The sequence below is a fragment of the Lampetra planeri genome, chromosome 32 (assembly GCF_965212315.1).
Source record: "Lampetra planeri chromosome 32, kcLamPlan1.2.h2, whole genome shotgun sequence".
Classification (NCBI taxonomy): domain Eukaryota; kingdom Metazoa; phylum Chordata; class Hyperoartia; order Petromyzontiformes; family Petromyzontidae; genus Lampetra; species Lampetra planeri.
This window is the reverse complement of record NC_136138.1, coordinates 6,075,433-6,090,386: the sequence shown is the minus strand read 5'-3', so window position 1 is coordinate 6,090,386 and position 14,954 is coordinate 6,075,433. Positions and strand designations below refer to the sequence as shown.

The 14,954-nt window shown below is 51.1% G+C and overlaps 1 protein-coding gene across 1 annotated transcript in view; it reads right to left on the bottom strand.

The window, feature by feature from the left end:
- Positions 1–1,204: 1,204 nt before the first annotated feature.
- The window catches only part of LOC144729501 (uncharacterized), an 88,374-nt gene continuing 74,624 nt past the window's right edge, over positions 1,205–14,954 (bottom strand). Inside the window, exon 9 of the mRNA XM_078609837.1 lies at positions 1,205–1,288. Coding sequence (XP_078465963.1) covers positions 1,205–1,288 — 84 coding nt within the window. The remainder of the gene's footprint in view (positions 1,289–14,954) is intronic.

Here is a 14,954-nt window from a genome sequence, read left to right as displayed (position 1 = left end):
ATCGGTGGACGAGCGTTCTCATGCGCAGCTCCCTACCGCCTGGAACACCCTGCCCACTCCACACCCGAAGATTTGACCCCACCACCACGGCATTATTCAAATCTGAACCGAGGGCCGTTTTATTAATCCAGGCACACGCTGAACAATTGGTTGGACATTTTCACCGAGTTGGTCTAAATGAAATCGTAACTTTTTTTGGCAGTCCACCGCCCTTCCTGTGAAGGTCTCCCGGCTTGCTCGGGACGTGACCCAACAGACTCATTCGTCTGTTGTGATCACGTGTTTTGATGTTTGTGCCATTTTGTTTCGGTGCCATTTCTATCATTGTTTATTCATTTATATGTTTTGTTTTGCTTGGTCGTGGGGTTTTAATTTGCTTGGTAGTAGCTGTATTTCGCATTTGCTCCTCATGTATAATTAATGTACAGCCTTATGGGAAGCAATTAGCATGAATGACGCGAATTAAAATGTATGCATGTCGAACTTGGTTCGCAATGTACATAGACGACTGCTAATCGGAGGTGCGAAATTAAAAGTATTATTATTATTAAACAATTGATGGTGTGAGTCAACACATAACCTACTCAAATAGAGACACCAATAAACTCACTTATATAGAGACCCATCGACTCAATTGTCCACCCATATACTGGCAGAGATTGAGTCGTGATCAAGCTGTGTTCTCAAATTCAGCTTGTCGATGGTGTCAGTCAATTCACTAATCACCCACAATCGAGACCCACAGACCCATAGACTCAATTAGACATCCATGGGCTGACATGGACTGAGTTGAGATTAACTGGCTTCTAGAGTGCAGAAAATCAGCCGGGTCACCAAAAGCTTCACAATGAAAACATCGAATTAAAATTAGTTTTTTTTCACTTAATTCTGCTTAATCCACCTCTGAGGAATAAAACGCTCGCACACTGAGGCATCACAGCGCATTTACATCACTTTCACACACGCACCTCCACAAAACACACACGCACAACAGACAAAGATTCTCCGTATAGCCTTAACAGACGTTTGGGACAAGTGCTTTTAGCGAGTAGCACCTATGAAGGCCAGCACGGAAAAAGACGAGGGTTGGGGTGGACAGCGCCACGCCTGCCCACCTTTGTCTTCCTAGCAGGGACGCTCACACAATGCGCGGGGTGCTCATTTGAGGCCGAGTCGACCTAGGGGAGGCCCAGGATTGGTTCGGCTAATTATCACCGATGTTGAGCCGTGAGCGCGAATCGATCTCGGGGGTCGCCCGCCGGGGTTGGTAGCGCAGCCGCTTCACCGCCTGCGGCACCCGCACGGCACTCGCGAACACGCGCTGAGCCCGCAGTCTTCATCGCAAGGACCGCGGGCCACTGGCGGCCCCTGGTGGCCTTCAGTGCGGCCCTTGACGTGCGGCCCCCGACAATACACAACACGTGAACACACCACCACCCCCTCCCGCTGCTGATGCCGTGGCTAAGAGGGAATCGATCTCAGGCCACCGGGTTCATTGCGTGCAATGTGCTAACCACTGCGCCACCGCGCTGTGCCCATGTTAATTCGTTCGTTGCAGTCCAAATGCACAGAGCCAGAGAGAGAGAGAGAGAGGACTGGCCCCACGTGGATAATTTAACTTTAGCTGCAGGATAAAGCGACCCCCCCGCGCTCAGCCGGCCTAACAGAGACCGCACGTATGCAATCCTAATGAGACGCGCCACCACATCAGAGACAACATTAAGCACACACAGGCGAGTGTGTGTGTGTGTTTATCAATATTGGGGAGACAAAGGCGACGGAGCGTGGTGTTGGCCAACCCACCCCGTAAGTGTGCAATGTCGGCCTTCATAGGTGCTCACTAACAGCACTTGCCCCAACAGTCTGGCAAAGGCTATACGAAGGGGGGGGGGGGTCTTTGTCAATGTGTATCAAAGTGAGGACCAGGTAGTGTAGTGGTTAGCGCACTCCGCCCTATGAACCCGGCGACACGAGTTCGATTCCCGCTCCCGACCAATGACGGTTGCGAATATTTCAACCGGACCTCGGCCTCCCGTAGGTCAACTCAGCCGCAAATGAGTACCTGGTGCGACATGTACACATCGACAGAAGCAAGACAAAGGCGGCCATGGCGCGGGGCTGACCAACCACTCTCTTGAGTATCGTTCCGGTCTCGATAGGTGCTCGCTAACAGCACTTATCCCAGCAGTCTGTTCAGGCTACACGGGGATCTTTGTCTTTGTCTGGGCGTGTTCCGGCGTAGAATAGACTGCAGAAACGGCACGTGCGTTGCTTGAACAATCAACGTTTAAATGAAAGTCAATAGCTGTAGCAGCCAAGGAAGAGAACGCGTCCGACAGGTCGTTCCCCCGGGGAGATGGAGCGATGGAATTAGCACGTGTGCACAGTGGCGGATTCGCACCAGTAATTGGTACTTTGTTAATATTTAAAGAAAAAAAACAACATCGACTTTCTTTTTTTACAGTTACTAATGTAAGCTCCTGTCTTTAAAAATCTCACATTTGGGAGGGGGGGGGGCACGCCTCCCCCACCCCCATCTTATGCATTTTGTAGATCCGCCTCTGAGTGACAGGGTAGTGGCTTGCAGAGGGTTTCCATCTGGCAGTTGATTGATTATGGATGACGCTCATAAATATAGTTTAATTTATCAAAAAAAAGAATATATTTTTTTAAAAATCAAATAACTGCGGGATGAAAGCCACGGGGGATCGAACTCAGGCGAACCGGGTCCATAGCACAGAGTGAAAAGTGTCTGGCAAGTCTCACAAATCTCCACGTGACCCCCCAACCTTTTGTGAGCCCAAAGCTCTGGAGCGTACATGCACCACCACCAAAGACAAAAAAACCCGCATAACCTTAACAGATTGTTGGGGCAAGTGCAGTTAGCCAGTAGCACCCATGACGGCTGGCACGCCACACGAGGGAGTGGGTGGCGAGCACCACGCCCCACCCGCCTTTGTCTCCCCAGCGGCGATATTTCAACATCGCATCAGGTACTCATTTGAGGCTGAGTCGACCTAGGGGAGCCCCAGGATCACCACCACCAGCAACCGGCAGTACCCACCACAACCAAGGACCCCCCGACCGTGCGCCGAATGTGGGTCATGGGTTCTCTTTACCGGTGGCTCAAACAGTGGCCACGTGTGACCCTGCACAGCAGACTCCACTCCCCTCCCCCAACAACTCCTCCTCCACCATTCCCCGTGCGTCCGTTCTTACACAGAACACGCATCAAGCACAGGGATGCGATTGCCACAGTCCCTATCCGGCTGTGCGTGGAGATGGGGATGGGGGGGGGGTGGGAGGTTGTGAGGATGGGGGAGATGACAAGGTGGGGGAAGGGAGTAGGGCGATTTCGCAAGGGCAGCTCAATCCGCCCTTCCCTTACACACACACGCATGCAAAGAAAAAGACCCCCCGTATAGCCTTAACAGAGTGTTGGGGCAAGTGCTGTTAACGAGCACCTATGGAGGCCGGCACTGTTGTACCACCACCTCCGGCCGCCTTTGTCTCCCGAGTGGCGATGTTTACAACACCGCACCAGGTACTCATTTGATGCTGAGCCGAGCTGGGGGAGGCCCAGGACCGGTTCAGAAAACTGTCACTGACCGTGAGCGGCAATCGAAGCCGGCTCGTAGCGCAACGCACTAACCACTGCACTACCGCTCCCCCCCCCCCCCACACACACACACACGTGTGGCACATTGCACGCACACACACGCACTTGGACGCACAAGACAAGAAACGCGTTTACACGCGTGCTGAATGAAGTCACGCAGAAAACACACGCAGGGCCAGAGGGATGCTTGAATGCGTAAACATAGGAACGAAGATATAAATAAAAAAATAAATCCCTTGCATTGCCTTAACAGACTGTTGGGGTAAATGTTGTTTGCGAGCACCTATGCAACCCGGCACCGTGACACACAACGAGGTGGATGGCCAACACCACGCCCGGTCGCCTCTGTCTCCCGAGTAGCAATGTTCACAAATTATACTAGATACTTAATTGAGTCTGAGTCGACCTAGGGGAGGCACAGCACCAAAGACACACGGATACAGTAAAGACAGAGATCCCCCGTATAGCCTAAACGACTGTTGGGGCAAGTGCTGTCAGCGAGCACCTATGAAGGCCAGCACTGCGCCCTTTTGTTTCCCCATTGGCGATGTTTTTACACATTTGCGGCTGAGTCGACCTAGGAGAGACCCATCACCGGTTCAGATAATCGCCTTTGGTATTGGCCGTGAGCGGGAATGGAACTCGGGTCGCTGGGTTCGCAGTGCAGCGCTCTAACCGCTACACTACCGCCCCCCACAACAGTAAAACACACAAACATGAAAATACACGCGCAAGGCGTCACACAAAAGCAGAATAACACAGCGATTCGAATGCACACACCGCGACACACACGCGCGCGTTTATATGTGCATGTATTTTTTTTTAAATCCTACTGATACTTAGATAAAATGGGGACACGCGTACAGAACGCACTTAAGAGTGGGGTCCTCGCCTCAGCCTAACCCTAACGGCACTCCCATCCGCCTACCCCCCCCCCTCGCACCGCTACGGGAGACAGAGTCACGCAAAACATGCGAGCTCAATGGATCCAGAGTTGTGACCCCCCCCTCCGCCCTCACCGACCCCACGTGGGACAACAGGGGATGTCACGCGGAACTTGTGGGTGCAGGGTTTAAAAGCCTTCAAGATTCTCCACGGACTTGCCCCTTGCGAAAATCTACCCTCTCATCTCGCTCTACTCCCCTCCACGCACTCTCCAACCTCTCTCCGCTATCTCACTCTACTCCCTTCCATGCACTCTCCTACCTCTCCCCTCTCATCTTACTCTACTCCCCTCCACACACTCTCCTACTTCTCCCCTCTCATCTCACTCTACTCCCCACCACGCACTCTCCTACCTCTCCCCTCTCATCTCACTCTACTCCCCTCCACGCGCTCTCCTACCTCTCCCTTCTCATCTCACTCTGCTCCCCTCCACGCGCTCTCCTACCTCCCCCCTCTCACCTTGGCCTACTCCCCTGCACGTGCACGCATTCTCCGATACCTCTCCCCTCTCTTGAGCACGCAGGCTAACGACATAGTTCGAAACCTAACGGTCAAAACCGAGGTGTCGGCCGTGATTGCGATCATCCTCGTAATCGCCATCGTGATAAATATAATAATGATTTATAATCATCATAATCGATTCGTGTGCGCTGTGCTGGGTGGATTGTTAATGACACCGTAGACTCGTGAGAGATGTCAACACCTTGTGGGAGGGGGAGGGTCTTCTTCCAGCAGTGAATTGAGCATGGCTGGTGATGGTGATGCCGGTAAGTAGGTTAGTGTGACGGCTCAGGCTATGTAGGGCGAACGGGTCAGGCACGGCAATGCGTCTCTCGTTAGCACGGCGGTATTCCCACGAGGGCTGTCGTGGATTCCGTGCAGGACAATGTTTTATTAAGGCGCACTAAATTTTGCACGCTCCCATTATCGGATAAAACGTTTGAACGCTTTGGAACGACAAAGCCATGATACAGCTGCAAAACTCATGACCATCCGTGTTTATTTATTTATTTTTTCGAACAAGTGCAATTGAACTACGGTACTGTGTTTATGAGTTTTTTCTTCTTCTAAAGATAGATATAGATGCAAAGACGAAGGCTAACCACTGCGCCACCGCTCCCAACGACAGAATGTTGGGGCAATGATTGCTGCTGGTGCAGCAGTGTGTGGGGAGCGGTAGTGTAGCGGTTAGCGCGATGCACTATGAACCTGGCGTCCCGGGTTCGATTCCCGCTCAAGGCCAACACCAGTTGCGATTATCTGAACCGGTCCTGGGTCTCCCCTAGGTCGACTCAGCCTGAAATGAGTACATGGTGCGGTGTGCAAACATTACCCCCGGGGAGACAAAGGCGGTCGGGCATGGTGCTGGCCACCCACCCCCTCGTGTACCGTTCCGGCCTTCATAGGTGCAGCACTTGCCCCTACAACCTGTCAAAGCTATACGGGGGATCTTCGTCTTTGTAGAATCTCAACCGATTTAAAATGAGCCGTGACAACGCCGGCGCACAATGTCCTACAACTCATCACGGGACCTCCTTTTCCAGTACCAAAATATGATAATAGGTTTAAAACACCAAACTGCAACCTTTTACAAGGAATCATGTCTGCATTAACCACAAGCATTGTGGTCAGAATGCAAACAAAAACATACTGTGATAATATATGAAGTGTCCTTGAAACGGATTGGTCCACACCAGAGACAGCTTTCTTTTGAGCCTCGTCCCGTCCTACACTCGCGAGTAAACGACGTCACGGGGTCTTTAACGTCCACTGTGAAAGCAGACGGCGCGCCGGATTAATTTTTACGGCTTTGTTTTTTTTTCGTTAATTACTGCCCGCAGTTATAACCAGGGCGGCCCGCTTGATTCGAAAAGTGAAACCTCTGCAACACGTGCACCGTAACCGGCGAGCGAGCGTACGCGCGCGTGTATATGTACATATGTCAACTTAGCCTCAAATACGTACCTGGTGCTATGTGTAAAACATCACCACTAGGGAGACAAAGGCGGCCGGGCGTGGTGCTGGCCACCCAACCCCCTCGTGTGCCGTGCCGGGCCATTCATAGGTGCTCTCAAACAGCACTTGCCCCAACAGTCTGTAACGGGAGATCTTTGTGTTGTATCAGAGCGCACGTGCGCATCTCAATGCGAGGAGCAACACGACGGTGTGATTGCGTTCTCGGCATTTTACTTTTTTGTTTGTTTGGAACGAGCAATCTACGTGCAAGTGTCCCGCATGGTCGAACCTCTCCAGCCTTCTCTCGTCACGTGCTCGTTGAGGGCTGAGTGGACCACAGGGAGGTACATCTCTCCCCCCCCCCACCCTCGAGCCAGCACCCCGCTCGAGTCTGCGCAATTATCCCCAGGAACACAGCCACTCGAATTCGAGCAAAACTGATGGCTTACGCATAAACACGCGGATTATTTCCAGACGAAATCGATAGGAAAGCTTTTATCGAGGCTACGCCTGTAAAATGTTAAATACTCTATTACTCATGCTTCAGAACAAGAGAAAACATAATTTTAAAAAATACTAAAATCGATTTGTTTTACAGAATTAAATGTCCTAAGTGAATATCGGTGATCTTCCGAAGATAAATTTCAACGCAATGATTTTTAGTGGGTGGGCGTTGGATGCGGGTGGGAGTTGGGTGATAGTTTGGTGAGGGTGGGGGTTTGGGGAGGGTGGGGGTTGGGTGAGGGTTGGGTGAGGGTGGGGGTTGGGTGGGGGTTGGGTGAGGGTGGGGGTTGGGTGAGGGTGGGGGTTGGGTGGGGGTTGGGTCAGGGTGGGGGTTGGGTGAGAGTTTGGTGAGGGTGGGGGTTTGGGGAGGGTGGGGGTTTGGGGAGGGTGGGGGGTGGGTGAGGGTGGGGGTTTGGGGAGGGTGGGGGTTGGGTGAGGGTGGGGGTTTGGTGAGGGTGAGGGCTGGGTGACGGTTGGGTGAGGGTAGGTGTTGAGTGAGGGTGAGGATTGGGTGAGGGTGGGTGTTGAGTGAGGGTGGGGGTTGGGTGAGGGTGGGGGTTGGGTGGGGGTTGGGTCAGGGTGGGGGTTGGGTGAGGGTGGGGGTTTGGTGAGGGTGAGGGCTGGGTGACGGTTGGGTGAGGGTAGGTGTTGAGTGAGGGTGAGGATTGGGTGAGGGTGGGTGTTGAGTGAGGGTGGGGGTTGGGTGAGGGTGGGGGTTGGGTGGGGGTTGGGTCAGGGTGGGGGTTGGGTGGGGGTTGGGTGGGGGTTGGGTGAGGGTGGGGGTTGGGTGAGGGTGGATGTTGGGTGTTGAGCGGTGGTGCAGTGGTCACCGCACTGCACCTCGAACCCGGCAACTCGAGTTCGATTGCTGCTCACAGCCAACATCGGTGACGAATATCTGAAACGATCCTGGGCATCAACGAAGTCGACTCAACCTGAATTGAGTACCTGGTGCGGTGTGTAACTATACGCACTGGGGAAACAACGACGGCCGGGTGTGGAGCTGGCCACCCACCCCTACGTGTGCCATGTTGGCCTTCATAGGCGCTCGCGATCAGCACTTGCTCCAACAGTCTGTTAAAGCTATACGGGGGATCTTTGTATTTGGGGATGTTTGTGGCTCTGGGTAGATATAGGGACGTGGGTTGATGGGTTAGGGCGTGGGTGGGTGTGGGCAGAGTTGAAATGTATCCACAGCAAACAAGAATAATAATATTAAGTGCACTCGCATTTATCCAAACACCAGTGTCACGATAATGATGATGCAATTTCAAACATTTCTAAAGTTCATCTCTCCTGCAGCTGATGCTCTTGATGATGTCATATAATATAAAACATCTGTTGCCAATTGATGTTGATGACACATCATAATCGTTATCATATGTATAAACGTATTGTGAATTAAGCGTCTGTTTCTGTCATAAAGCATCTGTCACTGTGCGGTTGTAGCTCTCTGATATCCACTTGCGTGCCCTGCAGAGAGACGCATCCTCTCGTCACATGATGCCAATTAGAAAATCGGGATTTAAACTGCGTGTGGGGGGGGGAGCAGGGTGGAGGGTATAATCTGCCTGATGGCAATGGTCGTTTCAAGTTGATTTCTTTTAACCAGGTGAGAAATCAAGAAACTCCACACGGAAAGGCATCCCGAGTGGGGGATCGAACCGAGGACCCACTCAACGTCGGTATACTTTTGACCAACATCAGTTACACACCGTGCGTGCGTGTGGTGGCTTAGCTGTGTTAGGAAAGCGTAGAACCCGGAGGAAACCCATGCAGAACTCGGGGGAAAATATTCAAACTCCACAGAAATTCACCGAGTCGGGAGTCGAACCCACGAAACCCAACTTGGTATGCGACACATTCAGACCAATGGGGGCAGATGTGTATGGAGACGACCCACAGTCAGCACCTCCATCTCATGGTCACACCTCTTCAGCCACACGCCTACAGCACCTGGCAAGCCCTGGCCGTGATCATCACCCAAGTGCCAGCAATAGCCAGGCTCAACACCCTGCTTAGCTCCCGACCTATGCCGAGATTGGTTCACGTTTCAGGTGTTATTCTTCTTCACCAGGTTTAGCAGAACTCACGAGACCACGATCGCGTTTCATTGGCAAGGATCACCTCGGGGGCATTCGCCTGCCACGAGGGTGCGATGATTGCCGCCTGATTGTGTATTACCCTGATTGTGTATAATCCTGATTTGGTATAATCTTGATTGTGTATAATCATGATTGTGTATAATCCTGCCTGTGTATAATCCTGATTATGTATAATACTGCTTGTGTATAACCATGCCTGTGTATAATCATGATTGTGTATAATTCTGATTGTGTGTCATCCTACTTGTGTATAATCCTGGTTGTGTATAATCATGATTGTGTATAATCCTGCCTGTGTATAGCCCTGATTGTGTATGATCCTTATTGTGTATAATCCAGCTTGTGTATAATCCAGCGTCTGTGTAATCCAAATTGGGTAATTCGCGGGCGATGTTCAACCCATCACGCCGACACACAAATGTCTTCTCCACGTGTGCACCGTGAAGAGGCGAGTATCGTCATTACGGCTGAAACACACCGCAGCATTGATCAGGGCGGACATTGGAATTCGAGCCGTGACCCCCTGCAACGCCCTCGAGCTAGCCCATAACGGCGAGGATGATACAATGTCTGCAATATCTGTTGAATTAGTATCCCCATCTGTCTCTTCGTAGTTACAATTACCTGGGGGGAGCGGGAGACCCGTGGCTCTGCAATGGAGAACAAATCGGCGCCGGTCAAGTCACCAAGTCGATTTACTTTTTGGGTTAACACGTGACGCCTCTCGCGCACAAATCTGCCACCCAAAAAGCGCCATCACATCATTGCACGTGCGACTAAATAATTCTAGAGAGTGTTAGTTGTTGTTGTTGTTGCTGCAAGCGGATAGAGAAGTGTTTTTGAGTTGTGACTTGAATGCAACGTTGGAGTCGATTGTCATCTTCGTCTCACAATCCTCCTGTACTTGGCCTCTTCTTCCTCTTCTTCTTCCACGCGTTTGTCCCACTCACGTGGAGTCCGCGGCCCATGCCAATCCTCCTGCACTCGAAGCACTAACAGTGATCAGCCTTTTTTTACGCGTTAAAATCAGTGGCGGCTCCTGCAAAATCTCTCAGGGGGGGCAAATGTCTGGATGATTGATAAGGATAAGGTCCACCCATGCAATGGATAAATTAACAGCTTAAGCATGTAAAGGCAACTTCACTTATTTAATATTAATGAAAAATAAAGTGACTCTTACAATACATCTTGTTTGTTTCTATACTCACTATTAATATAATCCACTCAAGTTTCTTTTATTAAAGATTCCACTAGGTGGCGACAAATTATATTGTTGGATGAAACGTGCTTACGTATGATGACGTTAGCACGTATGATGACGTAAGCACGTTAGTGCATGCCCTCCCGGAAGCCATAGAGAATGCATTGCAGCGCCCCCATTCGAAAAAAAACATCTTTGAATGTAAGTCTATGGGGCCACTCGGGGCGATTCTCAGCCGTAGTGAAATCGCCCAAAAAGAGGCGGTACTCCACAGAACGTGACATGACGCTGATTGGACTATATCCAGAGGCACAGTGACGGCTAGCGTGACTCTGTGGTTGAATGACATTGGTGGTGCGTCGCCCAATCGCCCTAATGAAGAAACCGCCCCTGGTTAAAATGCACCTTTGTTACGTATTGTGAGGTTTTTTTTTTATATTCTCTAGGATTTAAATACAATCCCGCCGAACATTTTTACGTTAACAGGAGCACAAATTGAAGAGTTAGGAGCGATTCTAAATGAACCGTGGTCATTCTGTAATTGTTACTCCCGACGCTGCAAGTGCGAGGTCTACGATGCGTCTGCCGAACGTCTTCCTCCGTCGTTCCAATGCATTTCAAAGTCAATTTGTTCCACGAAAAACCCCGTGCAGCCAGCTACCCGGCTAGCTTCGGTGGTATCGGCCCGCAGCCACCAGCAACGGAGTTGTGGTTGGGATGGAAGAGGAGCCCAGCGAGCAGCCAGTCAGGAAACTTGAGGAATAGATTTCTTTTTTTATACGGTAGCAGTGTAATGCCGATGCAATGAAATTCCAATTTCAACCACGTCCTAAGAACACTGACTGATAGGCCATTTAAAAAATAACAAATACCCCAACACAATTCTAGAGCGCAATTTCTCAGAAACTCAGTCGGTCAAAAAAGAGCATTCCTTTTTGTGTTGGTGTGTTTGTCGTATGTGTGTGTGTCATGTATGTGTGTGTATGTGGGGAGCGGTAGTGTAGCAGTTAGCGCGCGCTACGCTACGAACCCGGCGACCCGAGTTCAATTCCCTCTCAAGGCCAACCAACACCAGTGAATCGGTCTGGGCCTCCCCTAGGTCGACTCAGCCTCAAATGGATACTTGGTGCCATGTGTAAATATCGCCATTCGGGAGACAAAGGCGGCCGGGCGTGATGCTGGCCACCCACCGCCTCGTGGCCGTTCAGGTCTCCATAGGTGCTCGCTAACAGCAATTTCCCCTACAGTCTGTTGGGGCTATACGGGGGATCCGTGTATTTGTATTCCATAGAAGAACCCACAACTTGACTACCCTATATATGTGGTCACTGAAGCATTAAACTCTTTCGGGCGAGCGAGACAGAGAGAAAGATACACGCACATCGGGAGAGAGAGAGAGAGACATAGAGAAAGAGAGACACAGAATGACAAAGCAGAGTGAATGGCAGCCAGAGGCGGTGTTCAAATGCGCAAAGTTTAAACGCGTGCTTTATTTCTTTCTTTTCTGGTTGGAGCCGGGATTCGGGTAACGATTCCGGCTGCAAAAAAAGCGCTCGGATTCGCGCGCAAGGAGAAAGATTCGTGTTGCCTTCAGGCAAGCGAATCGCTCTCCGTAGCGTAACGCAATGAATCAACCCAACGCTTTCCTCAATAACACCGTGTGTGTGTGTGCGTGTGGCCTTTAAAAGGAAAACATATATGTAATAAGGCGACGTTTCCACCAATGACCCTCTTTCACGTAAACGAATTATACTATATCATTTCTAAACGTTCCTTTTAAGGCCACACTGTTCACGACAAATTTGTGTTGGTCATTTGTGCACCAATGGCGAGGCAGCTGCAGCAGCAGCAGCACCGTCACCAAATCGTTTGTCCCACAGCGTGGCGAGGAAAGCCCTCTCCGCACACGTATGTACGTCGAACTTCTTTCGCACCGTACGTAGGAAATCGGAGGTGCGGGCTTCTGTACGGCACACGCAATCCTGAACTCGTCTGTGCGTGTGTGTGTGTGAGTACCTGGTGCGGTGTGTAAACATCGCCACGAGGGAGACACAAGGTGGCCGGGCGTGGTGCTGGCCACCCACCCGCTCGTGTGCCTCGCTGGTCTTCATAGGTGCTCGCTAACAGCACTTGCTCCTACAGTCGAAGGCTATACGGGGGATCTTTGTTGTGTGTGTGTGTGACTGTGTAGGGAGCGATAGTGTAGCGGTGAACGCGCTGCGCTACAAACCCGGCATCCCGAGTTCGATTCCCGCTCACGGCCACGAACACCGCTGACGTTCATCTGAACCGGTCCTGGGCCGGCCTCCCCCCTAGGTCGACTCAGTCGTAAATGATGACCTGGTGCGACGTGTAATTAACATCGTCACTCGAGAGATAAAGGCGGCCGAGCGCGGTGCTCCCCACCCACCCGCTCGCATGCCGTGCCGGTCTTCATAGGTGCTCGCTCACAGCCCTTTGCCCCAACAGTCTGTTAAAGCTATACGGGGGGTCTTTGTCTCTGTCTGTGTATTGACAGTGCGATTCTCGATGCCTGATTTGTGCCTCTCTGTGTGCATCTCTGTGTGCATCTCTGTGTGCATCTCTGTGTGTCTCTCTGTGTGCATCTCTGTGTGCATCTCTGTGTGTCTCTCTGTGTGTCTCTCTGTGTGCATCTCTGTGTGCATCTCTGTGTGTCTCTCTGTGTGCATCTCTGTGTGCATCTCTGTGTGCATCTCTGTGTGCATCTCTGTGTGCATCTCTGTGTGCATCTCTGTGTGCATCTCTGTGTGCATCTCTGTGTGCATCTCTGTGTGCATCTCTGTGTGCATCTCTCCGTGACGCCGTCTCTTTCGATGCAGCCATTGTCCCTTCCCGCACAACAACTGTCTCCGTGACTTTCTCTCTCTCTCTCTCTCACCGCCCGTCCTTGTTTGCGTCTCTCTGTCTCTCGTTGTCTGTTGTTGTTGCCTCCGTGTCTCGGCATCTCAGGACCTGTCTCTTTCTCTCTTCTTCATCTCTGTCTGTCCGTAACATCACCACCAACAACCCGCACTCAACCCGTCCGCTTGCGTTGAAACGACTGCGGCAGGGAAGGTCAATGCGGGGTTATCGAGGCTTTTAATTTTATTTATACAACACATATAAGGATATTTATGTTTACGATATATACAGGCGTAATAAATAAAAGCAATACTCGTGCCAAAGTCACCCCCGAGGGAGGGAGTGGAGGGAGAAAGGGATTCTTGTTTCTACAGAGTTGCTGAGCAGAGCCTTAAAAAAATAAGCCCAAGAACGTCGATCGGTCAGCAACAAACAGCATTATCTACACTCGGTTTTTTCCCGCAGCCAATTTTATTATTCATAGTTGATTGATTTAAGGTGTTTTTGTGTCATGAGAACTCGTTCATTGACATTTCCACCGGTGAGCGAGCTGCAACGATGCAAACTAAATTTACAATCGGCGCCTTTAACGCGTGCCCACGTGCCGATTTCGTTTATTCTCCTCGTGTCGGGTGGTGGAGGGTGTGGACGACAATAAACGTGGTCAGATCATCACGTGGCCTAATCCCACGAATCAGGTGGGAAGCGCCAGCAACAGTTGTGATCGATCGGAGTTGACGTGCGTCTGAGCACGGTTATCGTTAGAGCTTGAGAAAATAAATGATTTGGTTGGGTGATGATGGGAGATTGTGACCTGCAGTGTGGTGAGTGACTGGGTGATCAGGTGGGTCAGCGAGGTGGGTGGATTAGTGTTGGGTAGGGGCAGTGCAGCGGTTAGCGCTACGCTGCGCTACGAACCCGGCGACCCGAGTTCGATTCCCGCTCACGGCCAACACCGGTGACGATTTATCTGAACGGGTTCCGTGCCTCCCCTAGGGTCGACTAAGCCTAAAAAGAAATGAGTGCCGGGTGCGATGTATAAACGTCGCCGCTGGAGAGACAAAGGCGGTCGGGCGTGGTGCTGGCCCCTCACCCCCTTCATGTGACATGCCGGCTTTCATAGGTGCTCGCTCACAGCTCTTGCCCCCGACAGTCTTGTTAAGACTACACGGGGGATCTTTGTATTTGTCTTTTTGTTGTGACCTGAAGTGTGGTGGTGGTCGTAGTGGTGTGGTTGAACAATGTGTTGATGAGACAAAACGTGCAGTCCGGTAGACCGTTAAAATTTGGTTCTGAGAATGGTTAAATATTGGATTGACTCACGCGAGGAACATGTCTTCGATATGGCTGAGTGGATGGGAAAGTGTGCATGGGCCACAGGTCGCTTGAATGGAGCTCGGATGTAGTTCTGTGAAATCCGCGTCTGGGTGCCAGTCTCTAAACACGCGGTGTGGACAGCGCCATTGAGTTGCTTCGGAAATTGAAGAGTGAATATCATCAGCCATGATCTATCCATCGCTGGATGAAGGCCTCTCATCTGTATAGAGCGATGCAACGCTTGGAACTACACTGAGAGACGGGTGAGGAGGAAGACGTGGATTCGAGAACACACGCGATTTAAACAAACCAGAATCTCTATTTAGAACGGACGAATCAGATGAGCTATAACACGATTTTTCCACAGATGTCCAGTAGGTTACAACTACAATCACATTGACCATGAACATTGACTGCTGAGAAAGGTAAGCGGGCTTGGGCATGA